This window comes from Oncorhynchus mykiss, chromosome 11 (genome assembly GCF_057628025.1).
Source record: "Oncorhynchus mykiss isolate SJ-2025 chromosome 11, ASM5762802v1, whole genome shotgun sequence".
Taxonomy (NCBI): Eukaryota; Metazoa; Chordata; class Actinopteri; order Salmoniformes; family Salmonidae; genus Oncorhynchus; species Oncorhynchus mykiss.
Genome location: NC_143032.1, coordinates 34491954 through 34507891, shown reverse-complemented (window position 1 = coordinate 34507891; position 15938 = coordinate 34491954). Strand labels below are relative to the sequence as shown.

The following is a 15938-nucleotide window of genomic DNA, read 5'->3' as shown; positions in this document are numbered from 1 at the left end:
TTACCTTTGAAGAACTTCGGATGTTTTCACTCAGGAGACTCCCAGTTAGATAGCAAATGTTCCTTTTTTCCAAAAATGTTATTTTTGTAGGCGAAATAGCTCAGTTTGTTCTTCACGTTTGGCTGAGAAATCGACCGGAAAATGCAGTCACTACAACGCCAAACTTTTTTCCAAATTAGCTCCATAATATCGACAGAAACATGGCAAACGTTGTTTAGAATCAATCTTCAAGGTGTTTTTCATATATCTATTCGATAATATATCCGTCGGGACAATTGGTTTCTCATAAGAAGCGATTGGAAAAATGGCTACTTGTGTACTTTACGCAAGATTTTCTGCGGGAGCCATCATGTGACCACTTGCTAAATGTGGTCCCTTACGGCTATTCTTCAACATAAATGCGTAAAAAAGACGTCACAATGCTGTAGACACCTTGGGGAATACGTAGAAAACGTAAGCTCATTCGTAGCTCATTCACAGCTATATAACGAGTCATTGGCATGAGGCGGTTTCAAAAAATGCGTCACTTCCTGATTGGATTTTTATCTGGGTTTCACCTGTAACATCAGTTCTGTTGCACTCACAGACAATATCTTTGTAGTTTTGGAAACGTCAGAGTGTTTTCTATCCAAAGCTGTCAATTATATGCATAGTCAAGCATCTTGTCGTGACAAAATATCCCGTTTAAAACGGGAACGTTTTTTATCCAAAAATGAAAATACTGCCCCCTAGTTATAAAATATTAACTTGGCACCCTGTGGTTTTTGGGTTGTCTCGTTGTGTGTCCCACGCCCTGTATTTGTTGGGCTTATTATTTTGTTGTGCTTGAGTAAAGCACTTAACCTCAGTGGAACTCTCTCTGCGTCTGATTAATGCACCCACCTAGCCCCGCGTGATGCACGCGCGTATGTACGCACGCACGCACTCACTCACTTACCCCCCCCCCCCCTTTACAGGAATCTTCCTAGGGAAGTCATCTCTCTCCTGATGCAATCAGCTGATTCAGCCCTTTGGTTCAACCTGAGAGAAGTGAGATGGTTTTTGTGGTCCTTTCGTGGTTGGGCTGCGGTCATCCTCATCCTAATGGTTCTATTATGTGCTCTCCAGTGGTCAAGGACCATGACCGCAGTGGTGAAATTAAGCAGGGTGTTGTTGTTGTGCTTCTGGTGGGAAGGACATAGACGTCCTGGAAGGAAAACCAGATGGAAAGGGAAAGCAACTTCGAACAAAATCCTTGAAAGAAGCAAGAGAAAGGACATGAGAAAAGGCAAGGAGACCTCTCTCTCTAGCCAAGGAGGGTAGGGCAATGGACCTGAGAGACCTCTCGCTCTCTCTCTCCCTCTCTCTCCCTTTCTCGCTCTCTCAAATCAAATCAAACAATATATACATTTATTTAAAGTGCATCTTACAAAGTCACAACACATTTTACACAACTCTCTCTCTCTCTCTCTCTCTCTCTCTCTTTCTCTCTCTCTCTCTCTCTTTCTCTCTCTCTCTCGCTCTCTCTTTCTCTCTCTCTCTCTCTCTCTCTCGCTCTCTCTGTGTGTCACACTTGGATGGATTGTTGAAGTTTTGTGGACAACTTCCTCTCTTCCTGCCATTATACAAACCAATGGAATTTTCAGGAATGTTCTGTGGGCTTGACTTTCAAGGTGTAAGCTGATAGGAATATCTTAGGGGGGTGGAAAGGGGGGGAAATTAAGCAGCAACCTCTCTCAGCAGTCTTTTACCAGGGGAGGTGAGCTCAGAAAGTTAAGGACAAATCTAGCCAAGATTTACAGTTTCAGATTTTTTTCAAATGCATTTAGAGATACTTTTATTTCTTCAGTATCTACAGATGTGTGCAGACTCTCCGTTAGATATCAAATCTAATGATATTTAATATAAATAAATGGATTTAATTCAAACCACCTTTTATTATTCCGTGGACTCAGTGGATATGCTGAGATCCTAAAGGCAACTAAATTAAATATTCAAAATGAGAAACAAAACTTTTCCAAATTAAATTCACACAGAGAGCAGAAAGCAGCAGATCCCATCTTACTTCGCAATGTCTCCTTATAAAGGGTTTTTTCCACAACCGAAAGTCGACAATACAATGGGAAACTGTTTGTAATGACGAGGGGAAAATACGAAGATAGCACTTTCCTCACTTTAAATGTCAAGTTTTACTAGATGGGGTTTTGTAACTCAGGGGGGAGCTCTGGGTAGGGGAGTACTCCGGGTGTGTGAAGTGCATTGTGGTTATCATCACCTCTTTTCAGGGGGGATGGGTACAAATGTAATCTCTTCCAATCAAATTCTGCAACAGACTGTCCAAGGGGTGTTCTTGTACATCATGCTGCCTCACACTACAGAAACAGGAGATAGGCGTTTCGGCTCAGACAAGGCTTATAGTACTTTACTTCCTATCGCTTTCTCCCTGCCTCGACATCTTTCACCTCTAAAGTATCCCAATATGAAGAAACCCTTGCAAAAAGTGACATCCAAACAGGACCTTTAAAAACATACCTTAATCCCCCTCAAAGTGTGCAACAATTACTCAGAAAAGGATGGATTAAAAGGCATTTACCGTGTATGCAGATTGCCACCTGTCGTGGCAAAAGTAAATGCGGTTCTTGGGCTGGACAATGGCGTTCAACAATGGGCTTCATTGTTCCTATCAATCATTTTGAGCACACCCCAATAACTTTTTCGTATTAAAGTAATGGACTAAATCATATGACAAAACCGATGTCTTCAGCACAGCTGTGGATTCAGAATGGGGAATTCTGTCACACTCCAACCCAATCCCATGTTACAGGATTGATGCAGTGCCTTCACTGATCCACACAGTACAACATAAATAAAGCTTTAAACATACCACTCTCACTCAAAGTCATCATCTGAAACTATACTTAGGTTTATATGGATGAGACTCAATATTCACATTTTCAGGGAGAGACCGTATTTATTTTATCATGTTTGTTTTTGCTCAAGCAAAGTAGGGTGGATCCCAAATGGCACCGTGCTCCCTATGTGGTTCACTACTTTTAACCAGGGGCCCATGGCTAAAAGTAGTGCACTATATAGGGAATAGGGTGCCATTTGTGACGCAGTTGTAGAGTTGTCATAATAGTTTAACCACCCTAAAGAGAGACAGTGGGCCAGTTTCCTCCAACTCTATATCTGTGTTACTCAGCATTACACTAACATCCTGTGTATTTCATGCAACAGCGACCGCAATCTAATCTAACCAGCAAACCCTGGACACGCTCTCAAGAATATGTCCCACACGGGGACCTCAATACATTGTGTTTGCTAACGGAAAGTGTAATATGGAGTGCGTCCCAGATGGCAATCTATTCCCTATGTAGTGCACTACTTTTGTCCAGGCCCCTTAGGTTTCCATTTGGGATGTTGCCATGGAGTCTGTCAGGCAGGCAAAGGGTAATTATAAATCCCATTGTGATATGGAGTCATTAGCTTATGGTCACTGATAAGGATGGAGAAAAACCTGTAAAGAAATCATCCGAGGACGAGGGCCCAAGCTTTTCCAAAAAAACGACTTACCGAGGTGGAATTTCATCCACATATCAAATATCGAACTGACGACTTATCTTAATTAACAACTCTTCATAAGGACGGTCACAGCTTCCCACTTCTTACCAACACAGTGTCTGCATCCTAAATGGCACCCTATTCCCTATATAGTGCACTGCTTTTTTACCAGGGCTCATGGGGCTCTGGTCTAAAGTAGTGTACTATAAAAGGGAAAAGGCTCCCATTTGAGACGGAGGCAAATACTCAAAAAAAAGGATTGAGAGAAGCGAAGGCAAATGGATGTCCAATTAAACCATCCTGATAGGAAAGGCACATCAAGGGCTTATCACAATGTTTCAACCGCTCATCAATTAGCCACTAATACTGATTATCAGGGTGCTCCTCAGGTCGTTTCATCGCTCCGTCCTTCTCCCTCGCTCCTGACTCAATTCTTGCTGTTTCATGCTGATATCTAGTTGCTTAAACCCTCACGTGCTGATATAATGCTGGTAATCCTTTACATAACACTATGGAAGCAAGGAGGAAGAAGACACTCTAGGCAGAGTGTGAGAAAGCTGATCTAAGGTTCAGGTGTCCATAGGGACAAATGTTGATTTGCCTATGAGCATATAGAGACAAACAAAGGGACGTTACATGCAGTATCGTGTTCAGAACGTGTGACCTCCCACACACCTGACCAAACCAGACTGGTCTTGTATCTTTAAAGATGCTGTTTCTGTGTGTGTGTGGGGGGGGGGACGACGACAATGTTTGCACGGGAATGTAAACAGTGAGTGGGTGAGTGCATAATGGAAGCTGAGAGTGTCAGCGGAGGATGTTGTGTGTTCTCTATGGGATGAGAGCGGAACGTTTGTCTTACCCCTGCTGGAGGGGGAGGAGAGGGGAGTCAACAAATGACTTCGCAAGTGATGAGGTGGAGTTCATGAATGTCTTTGGTTAAAAAGATGGGGGAATCAGGTTGAGGGATATGTGTGAGTAGAACATGTGTGTGTGTGTGTTTGACGAGCATGTATTCAAAGACATAGACAATGATGATAAATGATTATCCAAAACCAATAAATAAAGAATTAAAGCCAAATGGTTGATGCTAGTTCAGTTTGACCCAACTCCAACCCATTCTCTGGATAAGCCACATGTACCCTCCCTTTAATAAGAGGCTTGCTCCTCACAGCGCCAGCCTCCTAAAAAACAAATGTCATGTCTTGCCAGATTTTCCATAAACTCAATGCCCAGCCCACGTCACCATAGGACAGGAAGCACATATTTAATCTATGGATAATCCCTGTCACATCCAGCATATAGGCTCTTATGAACTCCTTTAAATGCTGATGTCTTATGTCATCCTCTACCATAACCTAACGATGGAATGACAAAGAGTACGGAAGACTAAAGACGTCAAAAAAGAAATGATGAAATAAATAAGTGATAATGTTGAAATGTGAAAGAGAGCACAGCATCAGTGAAAGAAGGATTGGCTGTCTTTATGCCAGTTCTGTTTTCTTCCTGTACCTCCCTCCCATCCTATTAAAACGGTTTTGTAACCACAGTAAATTACCATTAGAAAACCCCATTGTGTATCTCATCATGTTTTCATATAACTGCTTTGGTCAAACAAATGTTCTTTCCAGCATTCAAGGATTATTGTTTTTGTCAGGATGCTGAATTACTAATATACTGTAGGGTTAAGATATAGAGGGGAAAATGCTAGAACTACAGTATTATAGATAATTATGAGTTGAATAACTTTGAAATTTGGCACCCTACTACACTATTTTCTGCTAGCCTGTCACTTTTCCTGGCACACGTATTTAAGATGCGGCCATTACAAGCTGACCGAAAGCTTTTCAACCTCAACCAAGAGCAATACAAACCCATGGTCTATTTGTGAAATGGGAATGGGCCTGTCTTTGGTTTGTTTAAAGTGTCGACCGATGAGGTGCTCACTTACATCATGAAATGTTTTCAAAATTCACTCGTCCTGCAACCAAAGAAAGTGTTTTCCCTCCATTTTGCAAAAATACATTTTTTACCTGTCCTCCATCTTTGGGGTGGCAGGTAGCCTAGGTGTTAGAGCATTGGACTAGTAAATGAAAGGTTGCAAGATCAAATCCCCGAGCTGACAAGGTAAAGATGTGTTGTTCTGCCCCTGAACAAGGCAGCTAACCCACTGTTCCTAGGCCATCATTGTTTAAGGAATTGTTTAAGGAATTAAGGAAAAATAAATAAAACTTTTAAAGGAAATGATTTGGTTCATGATGAGGTCACTAAGGAGAAGTTGATTCATGTAATATGAGATTTAGAAGGAGATAATCCCTTGTTGTCATATCCACCTCAATTATACAATCTCTGTTCTTGCCAAAAGGACACCTCCCCAGATGATGTGTTGATTGATGGTAAGCTACCTTGGGACGCTTCTCTGATACCGAGTTCAGGATGAAAGCCCTAACAATGAAAATGTGGTGGGGATCACAACTGCAATGATGGTAACTAAGACAATCGACTATGATCGCTATCTGGTTCCAAGTCACAAAAGAAGCCTTGTGTATAAAGTCAGAATACCACCCCCCCCCCCCCCAGCCCCCCCAGCCCTAACCCCAGATGATGTGTTGAAGAAACTCAACTCCCAAATCTTCTCCTTACAAGATATGAATCAGCAACTTACAGTCTCCTAGAAGTGCTTAGCCTTTAGGGCATCACCTTACGTCTTTGGTGGTGATTAAATGGACAGATTAATTGGTTGATTGATGGTAGACTACCTTGGGATGCTTCGCTGATATCGAGTTCTGGATGAAAGCCCCCCCCCCCCCCCCACACACACACACACACACACACACACACACACACACACACACACTCCACCAAAAACTCCACACACACACACACACACACACACACACACACACACACACACACACACACACACACACACACACACACTCCACCAAAAACTCCACACACACACACCTCCAAGAACCACACACTAACTTCCAATAATTTTATCCAGTGCAGCGTTTCATCTCATTCAAAGCTCCGGCTTAAAATATGACCTCATATCAGAAGTCCTTTAACAGGGTTTGATCAAGCCACAAACCCCAATGAGAGCTGACATTACTGACTATGTTGGCTGAGGGCCCAATGAGGAAAGACATCGCTGATAGCGTTGGTGGGTAAACACCTGGTCAGATCTTACTGGTCCTCATGTCGCTGGGCCAGGTGTGTTAACATAGAGCGTAATCCCTCTAGACAGCCATCCAAATCCATAGCCACAGACCCTCATCAACTGCTAGCTATGACCCAGTTTGGTGTTTGATCCCAGGCATGGATGTGGAGTGAGGCCCCCACTGGGACTTTCTCTCGATGGAGTGTAGTCACGTGGTCAAGAACTTTTCAGCCAGGAAGGACACTCGCATCACAATATCATAAAGGGCAGACATCTGGTGTGAGGCGACAACGATTGTGCTTCGGGCTTGCTGATGTAGGTTACTGCCAAAATCCCTGCCCTTCCATGTGCTAGCACTTACACAAACAGCTTGATTTGGGTTCAACAGACAGCAAAGTATTGCATTACACTTAATAACAGTTTTCCGTGCAGTTTTCATTTGAGTAAATTGGTGTCAATCCACAGCATCAGCAAAGAGCGGGCAAGCGAAAACCTGTGCGACGGCGGGCGTTTAGCATCGCCAGGCAGCAACCGCCGGGCGGGATGAGGGACGGGGTGTGGGGACGAGGTGCGAGCTCATGTGAAGAGACGTTCCTCTCCCTACGGGGAGCGGGGCTTGATAAACAAACCGCAGAGAAAGATTCAACACATCTCAAATTTCACCACAGAGGACGTCTCAGCATTTTCAAACCAGAACGTGTATGAGCTTATTGCTTTTAAGCAGAACTTCAGTTGGTTATTCGGACAAATCTATCAGTATACTGTCCGAATTCTAAAATCTCAGCAATTGTTTTTATGGTAAGAAGCACCTAATTTAGCTAATCGATTGACTTGACTAACACTTACATTTGTTTATTTGAATCTATTGCCTCTAAAGCAGTAGTAAGACATTTACTGGAGAGTACTGCAGTAGAAAAACTAGAAAAAAATGACTGCAGAGAAAGTGCTAAGAAAGCAGTTACCAAATAACCCAGTGAAGTGATGCCCTGCCAATCAGTTATTAGGCTTATTAGACACATCATGCAAACAGTAGGTCCAGCTTCTAAACACATTATGGTAATTTACGGAAATAGAGAAAAAAATCATTACTGTGTAGACTTTGACGTTGAGTGAGATTCATATCAAACATTTATGTGTGACTGCCTGTTAAAAACGTTGATATTCCATAAGGGTTCCACTCGGGCATCTGGCCCAACAACTCCAGATGTGAATCTACTTTAACTTGAGGAAAACGCTGAAAATGTCCCGGTAGTATCATGAAGCCAGCCTGGAAAATAGACTTCTGCTTCTCAAGCCCACAGCAGAAATACTGAAAGTATCAGTATCAGTTACAGTGGATCTTGATATAGGCCTTCATTTCATTTTCATTTTTTTGCCAGGATAGTACACCCAGCCACTGATATCCAGGGAGTCTTAGTTTCTATTGGCCAAGAATGTACTGTTTAAAATAGGCATACTTCACCGACCACAACAAACAGACATTTCCTACAGTATATAAAGTATATCAAGCATTACACTGTAGCAGATCAACGTGATGTGAAGCTAGGATAACTTATTTTCTACAATGACACCGATGTTCACTTTGAAAATAAGGGTACGTCCCCAAAGGGCTTCAAAAGCCTATTTGATCCAGAAAGCAAACAGCATTCATATATATATTTTTTAACTAGGCAAGTCAGTTAAGAACAAATTCTTATTTACAATGACGGCCTAGGAACAGTGGGTTAACTTAACTGCCTTATTCAGGGGCAGAACGACAGATTTTTACCTTGTCAGCTCAGGGATTCGACCTAGCAGCCTTTCGGTTACTGGCCCAACATTCTAACCTCTAGGCTCCCTGCCGCCCCAAAACACATGGTCAAATCTAAATAAATCTGATACACCATTATCCATATCGACCTGATAAGGAATAAGGAATCTCTCTGATGTGATCTTGAAAAGCAAACTATGACAATACAGAAAGAAGCTGTCCACAACGTTGCCAGATCTGGTTTGATTTCAAAAGAGGGAGGGAGGACACCGGAAATGAGAGCGAGTGAGCTTGAGGACAGTGTTGACAAAGAAACCGTAATGCAACATTGTCTAAACCTCTGTCAACGTCAGTATCTGTTGGTGTATGACCCCAAACAACTCCTTCCCCATTGGTCTCATTAGACACACACAGCTACACACATGACTCTCCCTCCAACATCCCACCAACTTCCCACAGCCAACTCCACACACTGGCTTCATTCCATAACAGCACCACACAAATAGCAACAGACAACAAAGTTTTGCCAGAGAGTACAACGCGTTTATATTTCGCATACTGAAGCGGTAGGACAGTTGAACTAAGCTCACGGGGCCTTTATATGTGATATTCGTTAAGAATCAATGGCTCAATCAATCATTAGGGTTAAAAGCCCCAAAAAGGAATATACCAATCCCAGATTGCCCATTTTAAGACCACTTTTAAAGGAATGTTTGAAAGTAATCAGGAGGAGTTAAAAACATATCACAATGTGCACCATCCTCTAGAAAGGACAATCAGGTAAGCAATAAAGTAGAGAACAGCTTAAGTGAAGTCTCACAAGCCCAGGCTTGTCATTGACTTGTTGTCCAGCTCTTACATTGGTCCGTGTGTAAGTGAGTGTGTGTGTATAAGCAAATGTATGTGTGTTGTTTGTGTGTGTGTGTGTGTGTGTGTGAATATGTATGTGGTCGCTGTGCGCATATAGAGATGCAGTTACTCACCTCTCGGGTGCTCTGTCATTCGTCCGGGACAACCGTGTGGGAGCAGCCAAACTCATACAGAGGGACAGACACTGCAGTAGAAAACTTTCCTTCTCCCTGTCTGTACACATCCACTGTTCCTCCCTCCTTCTGTCTCTCTCCCCTCCCTCATTCCCTCACTCCAACACTTCCTGGGCTGTGTGTTTACGCTGGCTCCAATCAGCCCCTCCAAAGAGGTACGCCACCCACCCTACCCACCCCCCTCGCCCCCTCCCTCTTACCTCCTCCCTCAGTAAACAGCCATTGTTCAGCTTGCATATGTTCGGATGTGTGTGAGACTGTGTGTGTGTGTGTATTTGTGTGTGTGACCAAATGTGTGTGTGCATGCATAGGTGTGTGTGTGTTGGTGCGCGTGTGAGTGCCCTCTTGAATGAGGTTTGTGTAGCCTCTCGCCACTATCCAGAATTTGGCTCACCTCAATGAAACACTGTAAGTGAGAGGGGGACAGGGCTGGGCAGAAGAGGGGGAAGAGAAAGAGAGAGAATGAGAGAGCGAGAGAGAGAGAGAGAGAGAGAGAGAGAGAGGGAGGGGGGGTTGGAGGCTAAAGGAAAACACGTGGACTTCCTGCTGGGTTGTCCTACTGAGGCACACATTTTTAGAGTGGAGAGAGGGAGCAAGGGATGAAGGGAGGGGGTATCAACCAAGGGGTGAAGGGGGGTATCAACCAAGGGATGAAGGGAGGGGGTATCAACCAAGGGATGAAGGGAGGGGGTATCAACCAATAGATGAAGGGAGGGGGTATAAACCAAGGGGTGGGGGTGTGACTGGAACGTTCTCTCTAAATCCAACAGTTAGCTGTTACAAACCGCAGGCTTGGGCCATGCAAGGCTAACTGATGTCCAAGCTCAGTCTCAATACAAGGCATCTGCTCTGAGGCCTGGCAAAGATTTTCACCACTAAAATATCCCCCCCCCCCCCCTCTATCCCCCTACCCAACCCACAGCCATACCCCACCTCCAACCTAGGGGGAGAGGCAGGGGGTGAGAGATGACGAGGGAGAGGTGAGGGAACACAGGTTGACAGAAGCACTATAAGGAGACCGAGGCTGAAACCCAAATAGCACCATATTTCCCTGTTAGCTTAAGATTTGGAAGAAAATAAAAATCGATCCGATTATATATATTGCTTTATAACAGCGCTTTGGTCCGCAATGCTTTATGCTAGAAACAAGCCGCACAGTACCCGGGAAAGACGTGACTCCGATGCATATGGGGATATCTCAGTGTTTAGTTTCTTTGACATTGGGGCCGACCTACAACCTTCTATAGGCGAGGACACAGAAACAAATGGGGAAGCAATCCAATTCTGTCACTATCAATTGATAGTACAACAGAGGATGTTTAAACCCAGACAGCTTTTTAGGGAAACCCTTGTGACCTTCTCTGGTTGGGTTGAGCCATGGAGGAAGAGTAGCCAGCAGTTAAAGCTTTGATTATTCTGCGTCAGTAGGCCTACTCTGTCTGAGGTGGAAAAGGTACGGTAGGCCTGACTTTTGAAAGTAGGCTACCCGGGCTCAGATTTCTTATGACGTCTCAGATTGAATTATTTGCAAACAGGGACAGTTTGGTTGCAAACTAGACCTGCAAATACGACGATCGATTAATGCAATGCTTTTACGACAAAGGAGATAATTCCACCCCTACTCTTGTCCACGGTCGTCTGTGAACCGACAACCTTCTGGCCCGCAGCCCTGTGTGCTATCAAAATTCTTGAGTTGTTATAATGTTTATAACACACAAAAAAAAACAGTTGGTAAAAAGACATATCTAAGGCTATGGTCTGTCCAAGAAATTAGGGTAAATGTGAGGGTAAACGGTAGGCATGTTCTCTGCTCTCCACTTTATGTTTGAACTATTATTTTGGGTCTAGGCAAGGGTCACTTGTTTTTTTTTCTCCAAGCGTTCAGGGAGGATTTAGGTCAAATATATTTTTTGCTAAAGGGAGGACCATCCGTTTTCATTTCAGAGAGGTCAGACTTGCTCCATCACAGGAGGTTGGTGGCAGGTTAATTGGGGAGAACGGGCTTGTGGTAATGGCTGGAGCGGAATGGTATCAAATGAATGGTACCATTCCATGACTCCGTTCCAGCCATTATTAAAAGCCCTCTGTAGCCTCCACTGTTCTCCATGTAACCCGTATTATACATAATGTTCACTCCCTTAATTTTAAGCACAAACCTAAAATTCAAATTCCCTGGTTTCACGGTGGTCCAATGACGAGGCCTAGTACAATATGGTAAAGTTTTAAGATTCTGCTAGAACATGTCCGCATGTCCCCTGTTCTTAATCGGTCACATCCAGACAGTACATCACCCTCCTCTTCCCATCATTCCTTTCCTTTCTTCTCCCTTCCTCAACTCACCTCTTCTCTTCCCTCTTCACCTGTCATCTACCCACCTCTTCTCTTCCCTCTTCGCCTGTCATCTACCCACCTCTTCTCTTCCCCCTTCGCTTGTCATCTACCCACCTCTTCTCGTCCCTCTTCGCCTGTCATCTACCCACCTCTTCTCTTCCCCCTTCGCCTGTCATCTACCCACCTCTTCTCTTCCCTATTCTCCTGTCATCTACCCACCTCTTCTCTTCCCCCTTCACTTGTCATCTACCCACCTCTTCTCTTCCCTCTTCGCCTGTCATCTACCCACCTCTTCTCTTCCCCCTTCACTTGTCATCTACCCACCTCTTCTCTTCCCTCTTCGCCTGTCATCTACCCACCTCTTCTCTTCCCCCTTCACTTGTCATCTACCCACCTCTTCTCTTCCCTCTTCACCTGTCATCTACCCACCTCTTCTCTTCCCTCTTCTCCTGTCATCTACCCACCTCTTCTCTTCCCCCTTCACTTGTCATCTACCCACCTCTTCTCTTCCCTCTTCACCTGTCATCTACCCACCTCTTCTCTTCCCCCTTCACTTGTCATCTACCCACCTCTTCTCTTCTCTCTTCGCCTGTCATCTACCCACCTCTTCTCTTCCCCCTTCACTTGTCATCTACTAACCTCTTCTCTTCCCTCTTCGCCTGTCATCTACCCACCTCTTCTCTTCCCTCTTCGCCTGTCATCTACCCACCTCTTCTCTTCCCTCTCCTCCTGTCATCTACCCACCTCTTCTCTTCCCCCTTCACTTGTCATCTACCCAGCTCTTCTCTTCCCCCTTCACTTGTCATCTACCCACCTTTTCTCTTCCCTCTTCACTTGTCATCTACCCACCCCTTCTCTTCCCCCTTCACTTGTCATCTACCCACCTCTTCTCTTCCCCCTTCACTTGTCATCTACCCACCTCTTCTCTTCCCTCTTCGCCTTTCATCTACCCACCTCTTCTCTTCCCTCTTCACTTGTCATCTACCCACCTCTTCTCTTCCCTCTTCGCCTGTCATCTACCCACCTCTTCTCTTCCCCCTTCACTTGTCATCTACCCACCTCTTCTCTTCCCTCTTCGCCTGTCATCTACCCACCTCTTCTCTTCCCCCTTCACTTGTCATCTACCCACCTCTTCTCTTCCCTCTTCGCCTGTCATCTACCCACCTCTCTCTCTCTCTCTCTCTCTCTCTCTCTCTCTCTCTCTCTCTCTCTCTCTCTCTCTCTCTCTCTCTCTCAATTTCAATTTAAGGGCTTTATTGCATGGGAAACATATGTTAACATTGCCAAAGCAAGTGAAGTAGATTCGCTCTCTCTTCTCTTTTGCTCTCCCCTACTCTCCTCTCCTCTCCTCTCTTTCTTCTCTTCTCCTCTTTTCTCATCTCCTCTCCTCTGCTCTGCTCTGCTCTCCCCTGCTATCCTCTCCTCTCTTTCTTCTCCTCTCTTCTCATCTCCTCTGCTCCCCTCAACTCGACGCAGCACCACTACTCTCTCCAGGTCACTCTCAGAGCCATGCTGGATAACCACACAGTCAGATCAGGTTTCCTTCATCATGCCACAGTCATGCCGGCTCTGGAAACATTAATCATGTTTAGTTTGAGTACAATGTGTTGGAGCTGAGTGGAGGGGGCTGCATGCTATCCTGATGTCCTGAACCCTAATACCGTGAGCCCTGTGCTGAACGCAGGCTAGCTAGACACACACATATTGTGACTCAGAGTAGGAGTGCTGATCTAGGATCAGGTCCTCTCTATCCATATAATCTAATACATTATGATCTAACAGGCAAAACTGGTCATAGACCAAGCTTGATAAATACGAGGCCAAGAGGGAGAATGCTAACTTAGATAGATAACTTAGATCAGCCCCTGTTGAATAAGTATGGTGACAGAAACAACATTGTATGAGTGAATGCATTTTAAATGTGTTTTCGTCAGTCCCACTCTAGCTCAGGTAGGGGAGATGAGAGGGAGTAGATACCTGTGTCAGTCTTTACCCCGCAGCCCATGAATTGATTGAGAAATTGATGGAGCTCAGATGTTGACTCTCTGAGCGAGTGATTTATGGAGCTTGGAGCAGGAAGGAAGTTGGATGAATGAGGATGATGCACAGAGCTGGGAGAGGGGGAGAAGACTCTGTGGCTACGTCCCAAAGGGCATAATATTCCCTGTACAGTCCCCTACTTTCGACCAGGGCCCATAGATTCAGCCGATTGGGCTCTGGTCAAAAATAGTGCACTAAATAGGGAAGAGGGTGCAATTTGGGACACAAAACTCAGACGCCTCATCAAACAGGAAATCCCTTTACCTCACTTGTCTTCTGTACAAACACACAAACAGGCCCCCTCTCATCTGCCTCCCTCGCCAGAGACGAATCCCAGCTGGCAAATCCCTCCTCAGTCTTTGCAGAGCCCAAACAAATGGAAAGGAGAAAAGAAGGTGAATGGAGGGAATGGAGAAAGAAGGTGAATGGAGGAAGAAGGTGAAGCTTACACCTGAAGCTATTCAGACATGTTATTCAGTCTGTTCTGAACCCTACACCTGAAGCTATTCAGACATATTATTCAGTCTGTTCTGAAGCTTCTGCTATTCTTCTAGAGAGCTAAGCATTCTGGGATGCTAGTTGAATGATCAATCAAATGTATTTATAAAGCCCTTCTTACATCAGCTGATGTCACAGTGCTGTACAGAAACCCAGCCTAAAACCCCAAACAACATGCAGTGCAGGTGTAGAAAGCACGGTGGCTAGGAAAAACTCCCTAGAAAGGCCGATGCTAGTTGAATGAGCCACCTGTTTCATGTCACTGACTGCCTGACTGTGTGTGTGTGTGACTGCAGCAGCATCATTATATCCCTATAGTTCTGTTTTTAATGACTGTCTGGCTGCCCAGCCTTTTTTCTCTCTCTCTCTCTCTCTCTCTCTCTCTCTCTCTCTCTCTCTCTCTCTCTCTCTCTCTCTCTCTCATGCATGGCATTCTTCCTACCTCAATATTAGATGTAGGTTGGAGGGCATCATTCCACTTGCTCAAAATAGGGCTAGATTCAGTCCGTATCGCGGAGATTCAGCCCAATATCGCAATTTAAATGTAAAGGTGATTTCTGATTGAGCAGTGTTTACTGGGAATGCATTCTCCGCGGGAACATTGCCGTTACATTTCAATCACGCTATAGCGCTGAACTTGCACAACATGAATTGAGTTTGAGCCCAATGTGTCTAGTCGTGAGACTAGCGATGCACTTCCTGCGCTAGGATAAAGGGCTCACCGTAGAAATAGAATAACTAGAACAGGTTTCCCCATTCAAGTCGATGGGTCTGTGACGTGTGCACCGGCGGACATTTTGAACGCACAGCCATAGGGCGGCAGGTAGCCTAACGGTTAAGAGCGTTGGGCCAGTAACCATAAGGTCACTGGTTTAAATCCCTGAGCTGACTAGGTGAAACATCTGTTGATGTGCCCTTGAGCAAGGCACTTAACCCCAATTGCAATCGGTAAGTCGCTCTGGATAAGAGTGTCTGCTACCATGTGAAGCAGATTTCTACGTGGGATTCAGCTCAGATCGTGCAGACTTTTACAGTTATTTATTTCAGATCAGCCAAAGCCTCACTGGGCTGCTCTCCTTTTTAAAGCCCATTTTATAATCTCAAATGTGAGGCGGCGGTGGGATAATGTTTCTGGTAGTTCTACTGCAGTAGCATCATTTCAGAGTGGAAGTCCAATGCTGTGAAAGTAAAGGCTAATGTTACAGTTAAAGACCAGCGTGATCGTCTTACTGCTGTATGTTAAGGCTATGGATGCATCCCAAATGGTGAACATTTTCATAAATTAAACATAAAACCCTACACCATTAAAAAAAATTGTCCCGAAAGAGAAAGGGGAATACCTAGTCAGTTGTACACCTGAATGTCTTCAACTGTAATGTGTTTTCCGTATTTAACCCAAGGGTTCTTTGCAGAGGAATAGGGTTTAACCAAGAACAGTTTTGATCAGAATAACCCTTTTCGGAAGACAGGGGTTCTTCGTAAGGCAAAGGGTTCTACCTAGAACCTGATCATCTTAAGAACCGCTTTTGGAAGAAATGACGGGGCTGCAGTGGAGCAGGTTGAGAGCTTCAAG

At 44.6% G+C, this 15938-nt stretch overlaps 1 protein-coding gene across 26 annotated transcripts in view; it reads right to left on the bottom strand.

The window, feature by feature from the left end:
* LOC110535604 (sickle tail protein) overlaps positions 1–15938 on the bottom strand; it is a 178193-nt gene that overhangs the window by 105033 nt on the left and 57222 nt on the right. For 16 of the 26 annotated variants that reach the window (XM_090189895.1, XM_090189914.1, XM_090189921.1 and 13 more), the window contains exon 1: positions 9437–9659. The exons of the other annotated variants lie outside the window; for them this stretch is intronic. In XM_090189895.1, the coding sequence (XP_090046021.1) occupies positions 9437–9455 (19 nt within the window). In that variant the 5' untranslated portion in view covers positions 9456–9659. Of the gene's footprint in view, positions 1–9436; positions 9660–15938 lie in introns of those variants that run through there. 26 annotated transcript variants of the gene reach the window in all.